The sequence below is a fragment of the Scyliorhinus torazame genome, chromosome 3 (genome assembly GCF_047496885.1).
Source record: "Scyliorhinus torazame isolate Kashiwa2021f chromosome 3, sScyTor2.1, whole genome shotgun sequence".
NCBI lineage: Eukaryota > Metazoa > Chordata > Chondrichthyes > Carcharhiniformes > Scyliorhinidae > Scyliorhinus > Scyliorhinus torazame.
This window is the reverse complement of record NC_092709.1, coordinates 50,635,494-50,654,142: the sequence shown is the minus strand read 5'-3', so window position 1 is coordinate 50,654,142 and position 18,649 is coordinate 50,635,494. Positions and strand designations below refer to the sequence as shown.

Sequence of the window (18,649 nt, the reverse complement as noted above, 5' to 3'; positions counted from 1 at the left end):
TAGCGGCCTTAGGGGAAGTGACGGACAAGCTCCAGCTCCTGAAAGGGAATGAACTAAAGAACAACCAAATCAAGAACTTCCTTCGCAAGGAAAGAACAACATTCCCCCGGACACCAAAATACTCACTACTGAACAGACTATTGACTGTGGACAAACTAAGTGACGGGGATTGTATGGACATGTATGGACGACTACTGGAGGATGTATCCTCGCCCTTGGACGAGACAAGAGAGGAAGAGCTAGGTAGGGAGATAGGGAGAGATCTCTGGATCGAGGCACTGCACAGGGCAAACTTCACCTCCACGTGCGTAGGGCTAAGCCTAATGTAGTTATAGGTGGTGCACAAGGCAAGTCTAACCAGGACAAGAATGAGCGGATTCTTTCCAGAGGTGGAGGATGTGTGAATGGTGCCAGGAGGTCCGGCGAACCATACCCACATGTTCTGGTCTTGCCCCAGACTTGTTGGGTACTTGGCCTCCTTCTTTGAGGCCATGTCCAGGGTTGTGGGGTGAGGGTAGAGCCCTGACCATTGGTGGCAGTCTTCGAGGTATCAGAACAGCCAGAGCTCTTCATGGGGGGAGGGGCAGACGTCCATGCCTTTGCCACCCTGATCGCCCGCTGGAGACTCCCGCTCAGCTGGCGATCGGCAGCACCACCCAAAATTTCAGATTGGCTGTCTGACCTGGCGGAATTTCTCAAACTACAGAAAATAAAATACACCATTAGAGGGAGGCTTCCACAGAATGTGGGGGGGGGGGGGGGGGGGGGGGGGGTCAAGACGGACCACAAATCAGAGGGGAAAGGGCAGTTCAGGTGGAATGGGGGGAGGACACGTATCCTTTTTTGACTTTCACTTTCATTTAGGCTAAGCAGTGCACCCTGTAATATAACTTTACATATAGGGATTGTATAATATGTGTATAATAACTGAAGACACCATTGGTGTAATTTTTGATGAATGTGTTGATTTTTGTCTTGTCCTGTAACTGTTGATATAAAATGTGAAAAGCTCAGTAAAAATACTTTTTTTTTTTAAATGCAAAGATGTGTTGATTTGGTGAAGTGAAGAAAGGTGGGAGGATGCTCACATGGAGCAACAACCAAGGTCTTTTGTGATAAAAGTACTTGTCGGAGAATCTAAAAATAAAGGCCCTTAAACACTATAAATCTATTTTGAGAATTGGTTAGAATGTGGAACTTGCTTGCAACTTGCTGTGGCATCAAATAGTTTAGATGCTTCCAGGAAGAAACTGAACATGCACAAGAGAAAAGAGAATATGCTCAAAGGCTGAAATAAGGTAGAAATAATGTGAAATATAAACACAAAGTTGTGTTGAATGGCATTATATTCTGTGTAATCTATAAAGTGCTTTTTACTCTCTTTTCAAAAACGCATGTGACACACAGGATAGTACATGCATAATTATAATATCCAATATACATAATAATGGATCTAAAACAGTACCTGGATTGCACTAAATATTGGGAAGTAATGGTGCTAAATAGGAAGCATGCTTACAGGTTCCGTGGCGGTCTTGTGGCACAGGTGAGCATCCCTACCTCTGATCTGCTGGCCACGGAAGAAGCTTTCAACAGATTACTAATGATCTTGGGAATCCCCACCCCCACCCACCCACACACCCCAAGCACCAATCCCCAAAGAGAGAAAAACAGTGTAGGTGTGAAGATATGCTTAACAAAACAGAATGAATTGAGATGAGAGAATATCTAGCACTGACATAAATTTCATAAAAGTTGTCTTTTAGAATGGACAAACTAAAAATTAAGGGTAAGTGAAGATATTTTAGAATGAAAAACCACTAAAACAAAACTCTGACAGGAGAAAAGTTGGACAAATTGAAGTGATTAGAATTTTGTGACAATGGTCATAATCCCAACTGTTATAAAATATTCAAAATTATAAAAATGAATTGCCTTGTTTTATCTATAATGATTTAAGACTCCATCTAAAAATCTAAATTATTCAAACAGTAAATCTAGGAAACTACAGTTATTTAAAACCAAAGAGGACTTTTGCAGCTTACAAATGCTGCTCATGGGGTCGGCACAGTGGGGCAGTGGTTAGCACTGCTGCTTCACGCCGCTGAGGACCCGGGTTTGATCCTGGCCCCGGGTCACTGTCCATGTGGAGTTTGCACATTCTCCCCATGTCTGCAGGGGTCTCACCCCCACAACACAAAGATGCGCAGAGTATAGGTGGATTGGTCACGATAAATTGCCCCTTAATTGGAAAAAGATAATTGGGTACTTATACAAATGCAGCTTAGGAGAGCGGCATATCCCACTCTGGTGTTTCAGAACTCCTAAATGAAGTCAAATGGGTCATTGAACGTGGCTGCTATTTCAGGCTTTCGGATGTTCAATGAAATGTCAGCCAACTCGTGGCAATGCAGTGATCGATAAGCTGTCAATTTTCCATAAATTTGTTGGTTTTCAATGTGCTTCAGCCTTTCCTCATGTAACCTAAAAGAAAAATCAGCTAAAATCATTTACACAATGAGGGAAATTCACAATGGCCATATTTCTTGTGATACTTCTAGGAAGAGAATGGTGTTTGTATACAATTACCTTACTTTCACAACTGAATCTAGCTGTTCTAATTCCTTTGTAACTTCTTGACATTTCATTTTGAGCAGGGACAGTGCATCTTCAGCCTTACTTTTAATCTAGATCAGATAAAACCATTGTTTCAATCAGGTACAGAAATCAGTGTGCAATTAGCAATACCTAATAGATGTATACAATTACTAAAATATGATGTGAAAATTTCCTCTCTAAGGTTACAGTTCATAGCCACATTGTTAAAAATGAGGGTGAGTTACAGTTCCAGAAGAAGAGATCAATGCATTATGTAGCTGTTTGAGTGGCTGAGATCAAGATTTAAGTTGCTTAGCTGCAACTTTTGTGTGTTTCCTAAATCCTCTAGAGATGTCTGGTTTCAATGGTAGTTTTATTCTACATTAGAATCTAATCTATTTCAACAAGCTTTTACAGTTTGGAATTGAAGTAGTACATTTCTTTCATGTAACATTATAGAAAGCATGTTTTGTAGAACCAATACCAACCCTATATTTTAAATGCAAAACCAAAATTCAACAAGAGTGAGGACCCACCAGATGGTGTGGCATGGTTGAGTGTGAGAGATGTGGTAAGGAGAAGAGGAGAGTCAAAACAGTTCATTACCAGGAAATAACATGACCATCTGATCCTGACTGTTCTGGTCCCCCCTCCATTTAAAAAATAGATTCCTTTAGTCCTTCCCACCAAGGTTACTGGTTGGATAATTGAATTTGTTGCTGTCTTCTTTCCATTATTGCTTCAATTGCAGGATATTGCAGATGTAAATTTTAATAACTTCCCATGACACATTGTGTGCTTCTTTTAATTATGCACTTTTTTACGATTACATTTAATTAGTTACTCAAGGAAAAACATGAGATGAAAAGGTGTCCAGGGCAGAACCCAAGAACATGGGCTATATTTTCAGCATTTAGTTCCTGCCAAACAGTGGAACCATTAGCAGGTTAGAACTCCTTTGAAGAGATTTTCTTGCCGGGATCTCTTCGCAAGGTCGGCGCCATGGGGATGGAGGATGAGCTGATGTTAACCGGAGGACCTGGGGAGGATGAAGAGGAGGAAGACGTGGTGGATCCCCTAACAAACATCAGGGAGCAATGTGAACAGATTGAAACTTGTGTGAAACTGCGAGAAATGCTGGACACCTGTACAGAGCGAGTGAGTTCCCGATCACAAACTGTAGAAACCTGTACCGAGGAGCTGTTTGACTTCTTGCATGCCCGGGACCATTGTGTGGCTGAAAAAATCTTCAGTAAGTTAAAGTGAAGTCTAGTACCCGAGGAACTCGACTGTATCAGAATTCATGACAGTTGTGGGGAACCCAATTCACTGATTTCTAACTGAGAAATGGATGTTTGTGGTCCTTTGCACGATGGTCCAGGCATTGCCTTTGTCAAAGGTTTACTATGTTTGTGATTTGGTGCCAGAAATTGTTTATTTTACTTGCCATTATAAGTAAACTTGTTGAACTCCAAAAAAAAAAGAACTCCTTTGAAATGTGGCAGTTTTCCCAGCTCCGTAAATTGAACTTCCTGAGCCTGGTGGGGAGGGTCAAGGTGGATTTACACAGGTGGGATACCTCCCTCTGTCATTGGCTGGCCGGGTTCAATCGATAAAGATGAACATTTTACCGCTGTTTTTATTTTAATTTTTATTCCATTGCCTGCCGGTGTTTTTGCCGAAAGCATTTTTTCTGGAAGTGGAGCGGTTGACCACATTGTTTATCTGGGCGGGCAAGGTAGCCAGAATTCAGAAAACGGTGCTTCAGAAGAGTCGGCAGTCGGGTGGTTTGGCTCTGCCGAATTTGATTTATTACTACTGGGCAGTGAATGCCAAGAAGGTGCTGGGCGGGTACGGGGGCCAAGAGGAAATTTGGATTAAGATGCAGTCTGGTTCACATCAAGGGTCAGGGGTCCAGGCGCTGGTGACGGCCCCACTTCTGTTCTCTCCAGGGAAATACTCAGGCAATTCAGTGGTGTTAGCGACTCTGAGAGATTGAACAGTTTAGGCCTATACTCTCCAGAGTTTTGAAGAATAAGGGAGAACAAATTGAGGTATACAAGATGCTAAAAGATATGTATAAAGTAGACGTGGAGGACAAGTGTGAGCGGAGTGTGAAGGGACCGGCCAATCACGTTCATATGTTCAGGTCTTGCCCTAAGCTGAGGAGGTTTTGGGGTTCTTTCTTCAGCACCATGTCGGAATACTGGGGTGGTGGTGGTGGTGGGGGGGGGGGGGGGGGGGGTCTTTTTGTGCTAGTTTTGTTTGGGGCAGGGTGGGTTTTCTAAAGCTTAAGAAAAACATAGCAAAAAAAAAGGAAATGAGGCACCTTAAATGAATTACAGCATTAGCAGCCCATTCCATGACCAATTAGGGAGGGTGGGTAGGATGACAAGCTGTATCTGTCATTTATGGATCTCTAATAAATGGGCTCCTGGCAGGGGTGACAATAATAGAAGAAAGTCTTGAAGCAATTTCCTCCCCAATGCAAGATGGGAGCTAAACATCAAAAGGCTCCCTGCCTAGTTCTTAGACATGTCTCTGGAGATGATGGTGAAAGCAATGAGGCTTGTGTGAGAAATCCTCTTCAATCCCTGAGGACAGGTGGAGAAAGCAGGCATGGCTGGATTGCTGATGAGGCTGTCAGTAGCTGAAGTATGTGGCTGTGTATAAGAACCTGGATAGGGTGTCATAAAAGGTTTAATGACTTCATTAGATCTAGCAAAGTGATCATACCAGCCATTACTCCCTCACCTCCCTCGCATTCTCTTTCACAACTCGCAGTTACACATTCCTTTCTTTGCAGGCGCCGCCTCAAATTTCCATCTTGCTAAACATCATTCACACTCATCCTACTGTCCTTGTACACCCATCCCTCACAACTCCGCAGGCACGGAGATGGGTTGAAGTGTGTATACTTCAACGCAAGAAGCATCAGGAATAAGGTGGGTGAACTTAAGGCATGGATCGGTACTTGGGACTATGATGTGGTGGCCATCATGGAAACTTGGATAGAAGAGGGGCAGAAATGGTTGTTGGAGGTCCCTGGTCATAGATGTTTCAATAAGATTAGGGAGGGTGGTAAAAGAGGTGGGGGGGTGGCATTATTAATTAGAGATAGTATAACAGCTGCAGAAAGGCAGTTCGAGGAGTATCACCCTATTGAGGTAGTATGGGTTGAAGTCAGAAATAGGAAAGGAGCAGTCACCTTGTTAGGAGTTTTCTATAGGCCCCCCAATAGTAACAGAGATGTGGAGGAACAGATTGGGAAACAGATTTTGGAAAGGTGCAGAAGTCATAGGGTAGTAGTCATGGGCGACTTTAACTTCCCAAATATTGAGTGGAAACTCTTTAGATCAAATAGTTTGGATGGGATGGTGTTTGTGCAGTGTGTCCAGGAAGCTTTTCCAACACAGTATGTAGATTGTCCGACCAGAGGAGGGGCAATATTGGATTTAGTACTGGGTAATGAAGCAGGGTAAGTGATAGGTTTGTTAGTGGGGGAGCATTTTGGAGATAGTGACCACAATTCTGTGACTTTCCCTTTAGTAATGGAGAGGGATAGGTATGTGCAACAGGGCAAGGTTTACAATTGGGGGAAGGGTAAATACGATGTTGTCATTCAAGAATTGAAGTGCATAAGTTGGGAACATAGGCTGGCAGGGAAGGACACAAGTGAAATGTGGAACTTGTTCAAGGAACAGGTGCTACGTGTCCTTGATATGTATGTCCCTGTCAGGCAGGGAAGAGATGGTCGAATGAGGGAACCATGGTTGACAAGAGAGGTTGAATGTCTTGTTAAGGGGAAAAAGGTGACTTATGTAAGGCTGAGGAAACAAGGTTCAGACAGGGCATTGGAGGGATACAAGATAGCCAGGAGGGAACTGAAGAAAGGGATTAGGAGAGCTAAGAGAGGGCATGAACAATCTTTGGCGGGTAGGATCAAGGAAAACCCCAAGGCCTTTTACACATATGTGAGAAATATGAGAATGACTAGAGCGAGGGTAGGTCCGATCAAGGACAGTAGCGGGAGATTGTGTATTGAGTCTGAAGAGATAGGAGAGGTCTTGAACGAGTACTTTTCTTCTGTATTTACAAATGAGAGGGGCGATATTGTTGGAGCGGACAGTGTGAAACTGATTGGTAAGCTCGAGGAAATACTTGTTAGGAAGGAAGATGTGTTGGGCATTTTGAAAAACTTGAGGATAGACAAGTCCCCCGGGCCTGACGGGATATATCCAAGGATTCTATGGGAAGCAAGAGATGAAATTGCAGAGCCGTTGGCAATGATCTTTTCGTCCTCACTGTCAACAGGGGTGGTACCAGGGGATTGGAGAGTGGCGAATGTCGTGCCCCTGTTCAAAAAAGGAACTAGGGATAACCCTGGGAATTACAGGTCAGTTAGTCTTACTTCGGTGGTAGGCAAAGTAATGGAAAGGGTACTGAAGGATAGGATTTCTGAGCATCTGGAAAGACACTGCTTGATTAGGGATAGTCAGCACGGATTTGTGAGGGGTAGGTCTTGCCTTACAAATCTTATTGAATTCTTTGAGGAGGTGACCAAGCATGTGGATGAAGGTAAAGCAGTGGATGTAGTGTACATGGATTTTAGTAAGGCATTTGATAAAGTTCCCCATGGTAGGCTTATGCAGAAAGTAAGGAGGCATGGGATAGTGGGAAATTTGGCCAGTTGGATAACGAACTGGCTAACTGATAGAAGTCAGAGAGTGGTGGTGGATGGCAAATATTCAGCCTGGATCCCAGTTACCAGTGGCATACCGCAGGGATCAGTTCTGGGTCCTCTGCTGTTTGTGATTTTCATTAATGACTTGGATGAGGGAGTTGAAGGGTGGGTCAGTAAATTTGCAGATGATACGAAGATTGGTGGAGTTGTGGATAGTAAGGAGGGCTGTTGTCGGCTGCAAAGAGACAAAGATAGGATGCAGAGCTGGGCTGAGAAGTGGCAGATGGAGTTTAACCCTGAAAAGTGTGAGGTTGTCCATTTTGGAAGGACAAATATGAATGCGGAATACAGGGTTAACGGTAGAGTTCTTGGCAAAGTGGAGGAGCAGAGAGATCTTGGGGTCTATGTTCATACATCTTTGAAAGTTGCCACTCAAGTGGATAGAGCTGTGAAGAAGGCCTATGGTGTGCTCGCGTTCATTAACAGAGGGATTGAATTTAAGAGCCGTGAGGTGATGATGCAGCTGTACAAAACTTTGGTAAGGCCACATTTGGAGTACTGTGTACAGTTCTGGTCGCCTCATTTTAGGAAGGATGTGGAAGCTCTGGAAAAGGTGCAAAGAAGATTTACCAGGATGTTGCCTGGAATGGAGAGTAGGTCTTACGAGGAAAGGTTGAGGGTGCTAGGCCTTTTCTCATTAGAGCGGAGAAGGATGAGGGGCGACTTGATAGAGCTTTATAAGATGATCAGGGGAATAGATAGAGTAGACAGTCAGAGACTTTTTCCCCGGGTGGAACAAACCATTACAAGGGGACATAAATTTAAGGTGAAAGGTGGAAGATATAGGAGGGATATCAGAGGTAGGTTCTTTACCCAGAGAGTAGTGGGGGCATGGAATGCACTGCCTGTGGAAGTAGTTGAGTCGGAAACATTAGGGACCTTCAAGCAGCTTTTGGATAGGTACATGGATTACGGTAAAATGATATAGTGTAGATTTATTTGTTCTTAAGGGCAGCACGGTAGCATTGTGGATAGCACAATTGCTTCACAGCTCCATGGTCCCAGGTTCGATTCCGGCTTGGATCATTGTCTGTGCGGAGTCTGCACATCCTCCCCGTGTCTGCGTGGGTTTCCTCCGGGTGCTCCGGTTTCCTCCCACAGTCCAAAGATGTGCGGGTTAGGTGAATTGGCCAATGATAAATTGCCCTTAGTGTCCAAATTGCCCTTGGTGTTCGGTGGAGGTGTTGACCTTGGGTAGGGTGCTCTTTCCAAGAGCCGGTGCAGACTCAATGGTCCGAATGGCCTCCTTCTGCACTGTAAATTCAATGATAATCTATGATTAATCTAGGACAAAGGTTCGGCACAACATCGTGGGCCGAAGGGCCTGTTCTGTGCTGTATTTTCTATGTTCTAACTGCATCTCTTCAAATACATTCCTTCACCCTTTGTACAGGCCACTTATCACACTCATATCTCTCTACCTTTATCACACTCATATCTTTCTACCTTTATCACACTCATATCTCTCTACCGTTATCACACTCATATCTCTCTACCTTTATCACACTCATATCTCTCTACCTTTATCACACTCATATCTCTCTACCTTTATCACTCTCATATCTCTACCTTTATCACACTCATATCTCTCTACCTTTATCACACTCATATCTCTCTACCTTTATCACACTCATATCTCTCTACCTTTTCATCTTCCATGAGAAGACCCACAACTGCCACTGTCACCCTGACTATTGGAGGAGAACACCTGGAAGATCAGTAGGGTGGATCTACCATTGAGTATCTATGATGGAGAGAGGGTTATGGGCAGACGATGTGATGAGAGCATTTATTTGCATTGCCACTTGGCCCATAACATTTTGACAAAGAGTCATTGGACTCGAAACGTGAGCCCTTTTCTCTCCCGACAGATGCTGCCAGACCTGCCGAGATTTTCCAGCATTTTCTCTTTTGTTTCAGATTCCAGCATCCACAGTAATTTGCTTTTATTTATTATTTTGGCCCATAACATTCACTGTTTGAATCGATGTTCACAATACCCAAGCTCTTATGACATACATTATGCTGAGCTTGTATTGTTTTTAAAAACCGATATGACATCACAGGTGTTAGCACTGATATCCACCTCAAGGGCGGCATGGTGGCACAGTGGTTAGCACTGCTGCCTCACAGCGCAAGGGACCCGGGTTCAATTCCGGCCTTGGGTGACTGTGTGGAGTTTGCACTTTCTCCCCGTGTCTATGTACGCCCTTGGGGTGCTCCAGTTTGCTCCCACAGTCCAAAGATGTGCAAGTTAGGTGGATTGGCCATGCTAAATTATCCCTTTGTGTCCAAAGATTAGGTGGGGTTATAGGGTTACAGTGATAGGGTGAGGTCTGGGCCTATGTAGGGTGATCTTTCAGAAGGTCGGTGTAGACATGGTGGGCGGAATGGCCTCCTTCTGCAGTGTAAGGATTCTGTGATAAGGTGGAACACAGAATGTGCCAGAAGTGGCCATCGTAATCCACAATCTAACACAGCAGGCCACCAAGTGAATGTTGGCCCAGTCAGTGGCCTGCATCTTTTGTTCCATCCTCTGCAAAGTAACTGGGCCTTGGTGGCTCAACACCTCACTGTGGCCAAGTGCTCTCTTCTTGGCTAGCAGGAAATTGCAGGTTGGCCCTGAGAGGGAAGGAGGAGTGAGAACTTTTCTCAAAGTGCCCCCATTTTTCAATCTTTATATTTCACTCAAACAGAGCCGCACTGGCTGCCTCCTCCCCAGAATCTGCCCCTGCAGGTGAGGCACTTTAATGAGTGGATAACTTGTTGTGAACTTCTCAATCTCATGTCCTTTCCTTTGTTGTATTCTCGGGCGGCACGGTGGCGCAGTGGTTAGCATTGCTGACTCAAGAGGCTGAGGACCCAGGTTTGATCCCGGCCTCGGGTCACTGTCCGTGTGGAATTTGCACTTTCTCCCCATGCCTGCGTGGGTCTCACCCCACAATCCAAAGATGTGCAGGCTAGGTGGATTGGCCACACTAAATTGCCCTTTAATTGGGAAAAAGAAATTGGGTATTCTAAATTTATTTTTAAAAAATACTTTGTTGTATTCTCCCACATATCCTGGAAGTGAATGGTTTGATCAGTCTTTATGAGGAGAAAAGGGTGTGAATGTGATGGCTGACTATTTAAATTAGGGTTATTGGGCAGGGTGGGCACAAGAGTTTTAAGAGAATTGTCCAATGGTTGGGGCACACAGACTATTTTCTACATTGGTATGCTTCCAGTCCAACAGGAAAGGAGGCATTACTGGATTTGCTTCTCAGATGGGACAGGTAGACCAGTTGACAGTAAGAGAACATTTGGGGGACAGTGATGATAATATAACGTTTAGGTTAGTTATGGAAAAGAACAAGGAGCAATCGGGAATTAAGAAAATTAATTGGGCAAGGATCAATTTGTTTTTTTTTTAAATATATTTTATTGAAATTTTTTTCCAAACAACAATTTTTCCCTCTTACAAAGCAAACGAAACAATAACAAAACAGAAAATTTTAACAATACACAGGTAACAAAATCCCATTGTCTATTGACCTAAACTAAACTAAACCCCCCCCCCTCCCCCTCCCCCTGGGTTGCTGCTGCTGGTCATCTGTCTTCCTTCTAACGTTCCCCTAGGTAGTCGAGAAATGGCTGCCACCGCCTGGTGAACCCTTGAGCCAATCCTCTCAGGGCAAACTTTATCTGCTCCAGTTTAATGAACCCCGCCATATCATTTACCCAGGCCTCCAGTCCGGGGGGTTTCGCCTCCTTCCACATGAGTAGGATCCTGCGCCGGGCTACTAGGGACGCAAAGGCCATGACATCGGCCTCCTTCGCCTCCTGCACTCCTGGCTCTTCCGCAACTCCAAATAGAGCTAACCCCCAGCCTGGTTTGACCCGGGCCTTCACCACCTGCGAAATCACTCCCGTCACTCCCTTCCAATACCCCTCCAGTGCCGGGCACGCCCAAAACATATGTGCGTGGTTTGCCGGGCTCCCGCCACACCTCCCACATTTGTCCTCCACTCCAAAGAACCTGCTCAATCTTGCCCCCGTTATGTGTGCTCTATGTAGCACCTTAAATTGAATCAGGCTAAGCCTGGCGCATGAGGAAGAGGAATTTACCCTGCTTAGGGCATCAGCCCACATACCCTCCTCTATCTCCTCCCCTAATTCTTCTTCCCACTTTCCTTTTAGTTCGCCCACCGACTCCTCCCCCTCTTCCCTCATCTCTCTATAAATCTCTGACACCTTGCCCTCTCCGACCCACACCCCTGAAAGCACCCTGTCCTGTATCACCTGTGTCGGGAGCAACGGAAATTCCCTCACCTGTTGTCTAGTAAACGCCCTCACCTGCATATATCGCAAGAAATTTCCCCGGGGCAACTTATACTTTTCCTCCAATGCTCCCAAGCTCGCAAAAGTCCCATCTATAAATAAATCTCCCACCTTCCTAATTCCCAACTGGTACCAGCTCTGAAATCTTCCATCCATTCTTCCTGGGGCGAACCTATGGTTGTTCTTGATAGGGGACCCCACCAGGGCTCCCCGCACCCCTCTCTGTCGCCGCCACTGTCCCCAGGTATTCAGTGTTGCCGCCACCACCGGGTTCGTGGTAAACTTTTTCGGTGAGAACGGTAGCGGCGCCGTCACCAGCGCCTCTAAACTCGTCCCTTTACAGGACTTTCTCTCCAGTCTTTTCCATGCCGCTCCCTCACCCTCCATCATCCATCTACGTATCATTGCCACATTGGCGGCCCAATAGTAATCACCCAAGTTCGGTAGTGCCAGTCCTCCTCTGTCCCTACTACGCTGAAGGAACCCCCTCCTTACTCTCGGAACTTTCCCTGCCCACACGAAGCTCGTGATGCTCCTATCTATTTTATTAAAAAAGGTCTTGGTGATTAGTATAGGGAGACATTGAAATACAAATAAGAACCTCGGGAGGACCATCATCTTAATTGCTTGCACCCTGCCCGCCAGCGATAGAGGCTGCATGTCCCACCTCTTGAAGTCCTCCTCCATTTGTTCTACCAGCCGTGTCAGATTAAGTCTGTGCAAGGTTCCCCAGCTCCTAGCGATCTGAATCCCCAGGTATCGGAAGTTTCTTTCCACTTTCCTTAGCGGTAAGCCTTCTATCTCTCTACTCTGGTCCCCTGGATGTATCACAAATAATTCACTCTTCCCCATGTTTAGCCTATACCCCGAGAATTCCCCGAACCCCCTCAAAATTCGCATAACCTCTATCATCCCCCCCGCTGGGTCCGACACGTATAACAATAGGTCATCTACGTATAACGAGACTCGGTGTTCTTCTCCCCCTCTAATCACCCCTCTCCATTTCCTGGAGTCTCTCAACGCCATGGCCAGAGGTTCAATTGCCAACGCGAACAACAATGGAGACACCGGGCAACCCTGTCTTGTTCCCCTATATAATCGGAAATACTCCGATCTATGTCGACCTGTAACTACGCTTGCCGTTGGAGCCCCATAAAGAAGTCTAACCCAGCTAATAAACCCGTTCCCAAACCCAAACCTCCTTAACACTTCCCATAAATACTTCCACTCCACCCTATCAAATGCCTTCTCTGCGTCCATTGCCGCCACTATCTCTGCCTCCCCCTCCACTGGGGGCATCATTATCACCCCTAATAGTCGTCGCACGTTAACATTCAGTTGTCTCCCTTTTACGAACCCTGTCTGGCCTTCGTGCACCACCCCCGGGACACAGTCCTCTATCCTCGATGCCAGTACCTTTGCCAGCAATTTGGCGTCCACGTTCAATAGTGAAATAGGTCTATAGGACCCGCACTGCAACGGATCTTTGTCCCTCTTCAAAATTAGCGATATCGTCGCCTCCGACATCGTCGGGGGGAGAGTCCCCCCTTCCCTGGCCTCATTGAACGTCCTCGCCATCAACGGGGCCAACAAGTCCACATATTTTCTGTAATATTCCACCGGGCACCCGTCTGGCCCCGGGGCCTTCCCTGCTTGCATGCTTCCCAGTCCCTTAATAACCTCGTCCACCTCAATCAGCGCCCCCAGGCCTGCCACCTCCTGCTCCTCCACTTTCGGGAACCTCAATTGGTCCAGGAACTGCCGCATCCCCTCCTCTCCCTCTGGGGGTTGAGACCTATACAGTTCCTCATAGAAGGTCTTGAACACCTCACTTATCTTTCCTGCCCTTCGCACCGTGTCTCCCCTTTCGTCTCTAATTCCTCCTATCTCCCTCGCTGCTGCCCTCTTTCGCAATTGATGCGCCAACAGGCGACTAGCCTTTTCCCCATATTCATATCTCCTCCCCTGTGCCTTCCTCCACAGTACCTCCTCCTTTCTGGTGGTCAGAAGGTCAAACTCCGTCTGGAGTCGTCTCCTCTCCCTGTACAATTCCTCCTCCGGGGTCTCTGCAAATTCCCTGTCCACCCTTAAAATCTCTCCCCGTAATCTATCCCTTTCCTTGGCCTCTGTTTTCCTTTTGTGGGCCCCAATAGAGATCAGCTCTCCTCTGACCACCGCTTTTAATGCTTCCCAGACCACTCCCACAGGGACCTCGCCGTTGTCATTGACCTCCAGGTATCTCTCGATACACCCCTGCACTCTTGCACACACTCCCTCATCCACCATCAGTCCCACACCTAATCGCCAGAGTGTTCTCTGCTCCCTGTCCTCTCCTACTTCCAGGTCCACCCAATGTGGGGCATGATCCAAAACCGCTATGGCTGAGTACTCAGCTTCTTCCACCCTAGAGATCAACGACCTTCCCAACACAAAAAAATCTATCCGGGAGTACACTTTATGGACATGGGAGAAGAAGGAAAACTCCCTAGCCCTAGGTCTAAGAAATCGCCATGGATCCACTCCCCCCATTTGGTCCATAAACCCCTTAAGTACCTTGGCCGCTGCTGGCCTTCTTCCGGTCCTTGAGCTGGATCTATCTAGCCCCGGGTCCAGCACCATATTAAAGTCCCCTCCTAAAATCAAGTTTCCTGCCTCCAGGTCCGGTATACGCCCCAGCATCCGTCTCATGAATCCTGCATCGTCCCAATTTGGGGCATACACATTAACCAACACGACCTCCATTCCCTCCAGCCTACCACTCACCATTACATATCTACCTCCGCTATCTGCTACGATGTTCTTTGCTTCAAATGCTACCCGTTTCCCCACCAAAATGGCCACCCCTCTGTTCTTTGCATCCAGTCCTGAGTGGAACACCTGTCCCACCCATCCTTTCCTTAGCCTAACTTGGTCCGCCACCTTTAGGTGCGTCTCTTGGAGCATAACCACGTCTGCCCTTAGTCCTTTCAAATGCGCGAGCACTCGTGCCCTTTTTATCGGTCCGTTCAGGCCTCTCACGTTCCACATGATCAGCCTCACTAGGGGGATACCTGCCCCCTCCCGTGTCGACTAGCCATTACCTTCTCTAGGCCAGTCCCATATCCCGGCTCCGCGCTCCCGCTCGCTCCCCCAGCGTCGCACACCATCCCCGCCCACCCACTCTTTAGCCATTTCCTTTTGGATTTCCGCAGCCGCAACCCAGCCCCCCCCCCCCCGGCTAGATCCCTATCTAGCATGATTGCTCCCCCCATATCACTTCCGTAAGTCAGCTGACTTCAACTGACCCCGGCTACTCCTGCTCACTCCTCGACCCCCCCCCCCCCCCCGTGTGGGGGAACTCCCATCCGCCTTGCGCCTGTCTTCCCGCCTTATTCTTTCTGGTGCGGGAACATCCCTTTACCTGACCCGCCTCTTATGGCGCAGCTCCCTTTCCCCTCCCCCTCTCCTTCCCCATTCTCCGACTATGTCCCGTCTTTCCCCCCTCACCGGCGCCCACATTTCCCCAATGTCTCCCCCCTTCCCTGTTTACTTCTCAATTAACTTCCACCTTAACATTAACAAAAACAATAACAATAACATTTCCTGCAGCATCAGTCCCTCAGTTCCGGTCCAATTTCTCTTCTTTGATGAAGGACCATGCTTCCTCTGCCGTCTCAAAATAATAGTGTCTCTCCTGATACGTGACCCATAGTCTTGCCGGCTGCTGCATCCCAAACTTCACTTTCCTTTTATGCAACACCTCTTTGGCTCGGTTGAAGCTCGCCCTCCTTCTCGCCACCTTCGCACTCCAATCCTGGTATATCCGTACCACAGCATTCTCCCATCTGCTACTCCGCACCTTTTTAGCCCATCTCAGGACCTCTTCTCTGACCTTAAGGCGGTAAAATCGCACGATTATCGCCCTCGGTGGTTCTCCCGCTTCTGGTCTTCTCGCCGGAATCCGATTTGCCCACTCCACCTCCATGGGGCCTGCAGGGGCCTCAGCACCCATCAGTGAGCTCAGCATCTTACTTGCGTACTCTCCACAGTCCACTCCTTCCACACCCTCAGGGAGACCTAGTATCCGAAGGTTCTTCCTTCGCGCTCCGTTTTCTAGGACCAAGATCCTTTCAGTACATTTTTTATGAAGTGCCTCGTGCATCTGAGTCTTAACCGCCAGGCCCAGGATCTCGTCCTCAATATCTGTCACCTTCTGCTCCACCACGCGGAGCTCAGTCTCCTGGGTCTTTAATGTCTCCTTGAGCCCCTCAATTGCCTGTAGCATCGGGGTCAGCACCTCCCTCTTCAGCAGCTCCACGCACCATCTCACGATTTCATCCTGCTCAGGTCCCCATGTCGCCTGCGCTTTCTCCGCCGCCATCTTGTACTTCTCTCTTTCTGACCCTTTGGTCGACGATTCCTCGCGCTGCAGCCGTCGCCGCCGGTTTTTTCCTCCTTCGTTTGGGGGGGACTCCCTTCTCACACACCCCACACCGGGTTGCGTCGTCGAAAAATTCCCCGTTGGGGCTCTTAAAAGAGCCCGAAGGTCCGTCGGAGCTGGAGCCGCCGAAGCGTGCGGCTAGCTAGGCATCACCGCAACCGGAAGTCCCTTCAGTGGCCTTGATGAGATCTTTTCACAGTTGTTCCCTCTGCTGCTAGAATTCACCTTTGATACAGGCCCTCAGGTCAGCTTGCAGCTTTAAGCTTGCCCTTCCCCCGCCTGCATGCTGGAAGAGGCCCTGTTTATCCTGCAGTTGCAGCCAAATCTTTTACTGTTTCTGCCGTGTCTGGGAACCAAGAGACATACCCTTCCTGGGGGACACGGTCGGGGGAATGCTGCAGCCTTCTTCCCACACCGGGAAATGGCAAACAAATGCCATGGGGGCCCTGTAACGAGCCCAAAATTCCGTTCCAAGCAGGAGCTACCGAATATGCGACCTAGCTCTGCATAGCCGCACCCGGAAGTCGGCAAGGATCAATTTCAATAGGGAGAGAACAGATCAACCCCAGGTAAATTAGAATCACAGATTGATAGGCAAAACGTTTATTAGAAAAATCAAGCGAAGCGTGCCTGAGTGAGACAATTATGGCCCCTGTGGCAGAGAGGCATGAAGTTACTAAAGTTACTGACACATCAGGCTCCTGGGAGAAGGAGATCGCTCACCAGTCTCCACTTTCCTCCTACTGTAGCAGTCCCCTCAGCAGTGTTATGTTGTGAAGAACATAACCGATCATGACAAATCTGGAGGCCGTTGCATCCTCAAACCTGTCCAGGGACCTGAACTGTACCTTGAACGAATCAAATGGTTTGCTCTATTATTGCTGTGGTAAGGATAAAACTTTTGTTGTATCTCTCCTCTGGCTCAAAGGTTGGGATCTTGACAGGAATCATTGGCTGGGTCTTCAGTGAGTAGTCCTTGCCCCCCAGAAGCCAGCCACTGAGGCTACTTAGTGGACAGAGCATCTTGCAACATGAGTGATTGACAAAGAATAAAGGAGTCATGATGGCTCCCTGGGTATCTGATGCAAACCTCCATGATTACTTTGTGGTGGTCACAACGTGGCTGGCCATTAATGAAGAGCAAGTCCTTCCAATTCCAATGTATTTTCTTTTATTCCCTTTTCTTCTCATGTACTTAATGATCTGTTGAGCTGCTCGCAGAAAAATACTTTTCACTGTACCTCGGTACACGTGACAATAAACAAATCCAATCCAATCCAATCCAATCCAATTCAGCCTGGGCTGAACCTTGGTTAATTGCATGCTTGTGGCAATCACTCCCTGTGGAAATCCAGCCACTGAAATGATGTGAAATAAACTCTGGGTTTGAATGGCAAAGCTGATGGAACTGACAAACATGGAGGGCATCGATAGCCGAGGTGACAACACTTGTGAGCAGCAGACTGGAATTCGGGAGACATCTACAGCCAATCCCTGAGAGGACCTGGATTAGATGAAATTCAAGTCTGTGGTAACCTTGATGGCCACTGGGAATGGACGGTCCCCTTCTCTGATTAGGGATCTTCTTCTAAGAGACTGCAGATGTCAGCAGCAACTAAGAATCTGAGCCAATTGAGGCATTGTTGCTCCGGCATATTGAGTAAGTGCACATCTATCTATACATACTGTGCTGTGGATAAAGCTTCCTTCGAGCTGGAGCTCCATGTTCATCCTCTCTGTCCTGTGGTGCAGCATGTTGTCATGATATCCACATCAGCATATCATGGTGCAATCACACACACACTGATGGACAGGCAGTTGGACCAACCAGCACACACATAACATCGCAGCCAATCACCAGTGAGAGCACACGCACTATAAAACAGGGAACACCACAGTTCCCGTTCATTCTACCAGGAGATATCTCAGAGCACAGAGTGCCACTCAGACATAGTCCATGTGCTGAGTGCCTCACTAAGATAGTGATAGGGCTGGGTCCACAGGTTAGCTGGTGAAGCACGTACCCAAGCCAGCAGTTAGTTGTAACCGTTGTTAAGACAATAAAACAGAGTTGTACCATCTACAGCCGTGTTGGATCATTTGTGCAGCAGAACACCCAACACAACACATGTGACTGCAGCCAATTGCAATGCAGAGTGACAGCGAGGAAGTTGACTTGCAGATGCTGAATGTACTGCAGCCACTTGAAAGTAACAGCAGAAAGTGGAAACTGACCTTGAAGGTAGTGATTTCTGCTTGGCTAATGAAATCCTGTAAGAATGAGCCATTCATAAGTCTTTCCAACAGGTCAATTTCAGTAACCAACAAGTTCTTGCCTCTTTTGCACCCTGACAAGTTGCAGACAAGCTGCCCACTGGTTTCTAATGCCTTCTAAAACAAGAGTTCATTACCTATCATTTAAATGACTTACCCAACAGCTGCACAGTTCCGGTCTTGCGCCTGAACTTGCCCAGGTGAAACCTGGAAGTGCTGGAATGATGTTGGGTTTCCCAGCCTGATATTACTTTTAGGGGATTCAACTCCCTGAAACCCCTCAAACCTGCCTC

At 47.3% G+C, this 18,649-nt stretch overlaps 2 protein-coding genes across 2 annotated transcripts in view; one reads left to right on the top strand and one right to left on the bottom strand.

Moving 5' to 3' along the window:
• Positions 1 to 1,681: 1,681 nt before the first annotated feature.
• Positions 1,682 to 18,649, bottom strand: part of LOC140409490 (uncharacterized) — a 47,073-nt gene continuing 30,105 nt past the window's right edge. The window contains exons 6-7 of the mRNA XM_072497902.1: positions 2,590 to 2,687; positions 1,682 to 2,484 (exon numbers count right to left, since the gene is read on the bottom strand). Of these exons, the coding sequence (XP_072354003.1) occupies positions 2,325 to 2,484; positions 2,590 to 2,687 (258 nt within the window). The 3' untranslated portion in view covers positions 1,682 to 2,324. The remainder of the gene's footprint in view (positions 2,485 to 2,589; positions 2,688 to 18,649) is intronic.
• LOC140409489 (cytochrome b-c1 complex subunit 6, mitochondrial-like) lies at positions 3,570 to 4,084 on the top strand. The gene has a single exon (XM_072497901.1). It carries the CDS (start codon positions 3,601 to 3,603, stop codon positions 3,862 to 3,864), a length of 264 nt encoding a protein of 87 aa, XP_072354002.1. The 5' UTR covers positions 3,570 to 3,600; the 3' UTR covers positions 3,865 to 4,084.

Excerpts from the sequence above, each read along its gene's own strand:
- LOC140409489 (XM_072497901.1), top strand. The coding sequence starts at position 3,601 with ATGGGGATGGAGGATGAGCTGATGTTAACCGGAGGACCTGGGGAGGAT.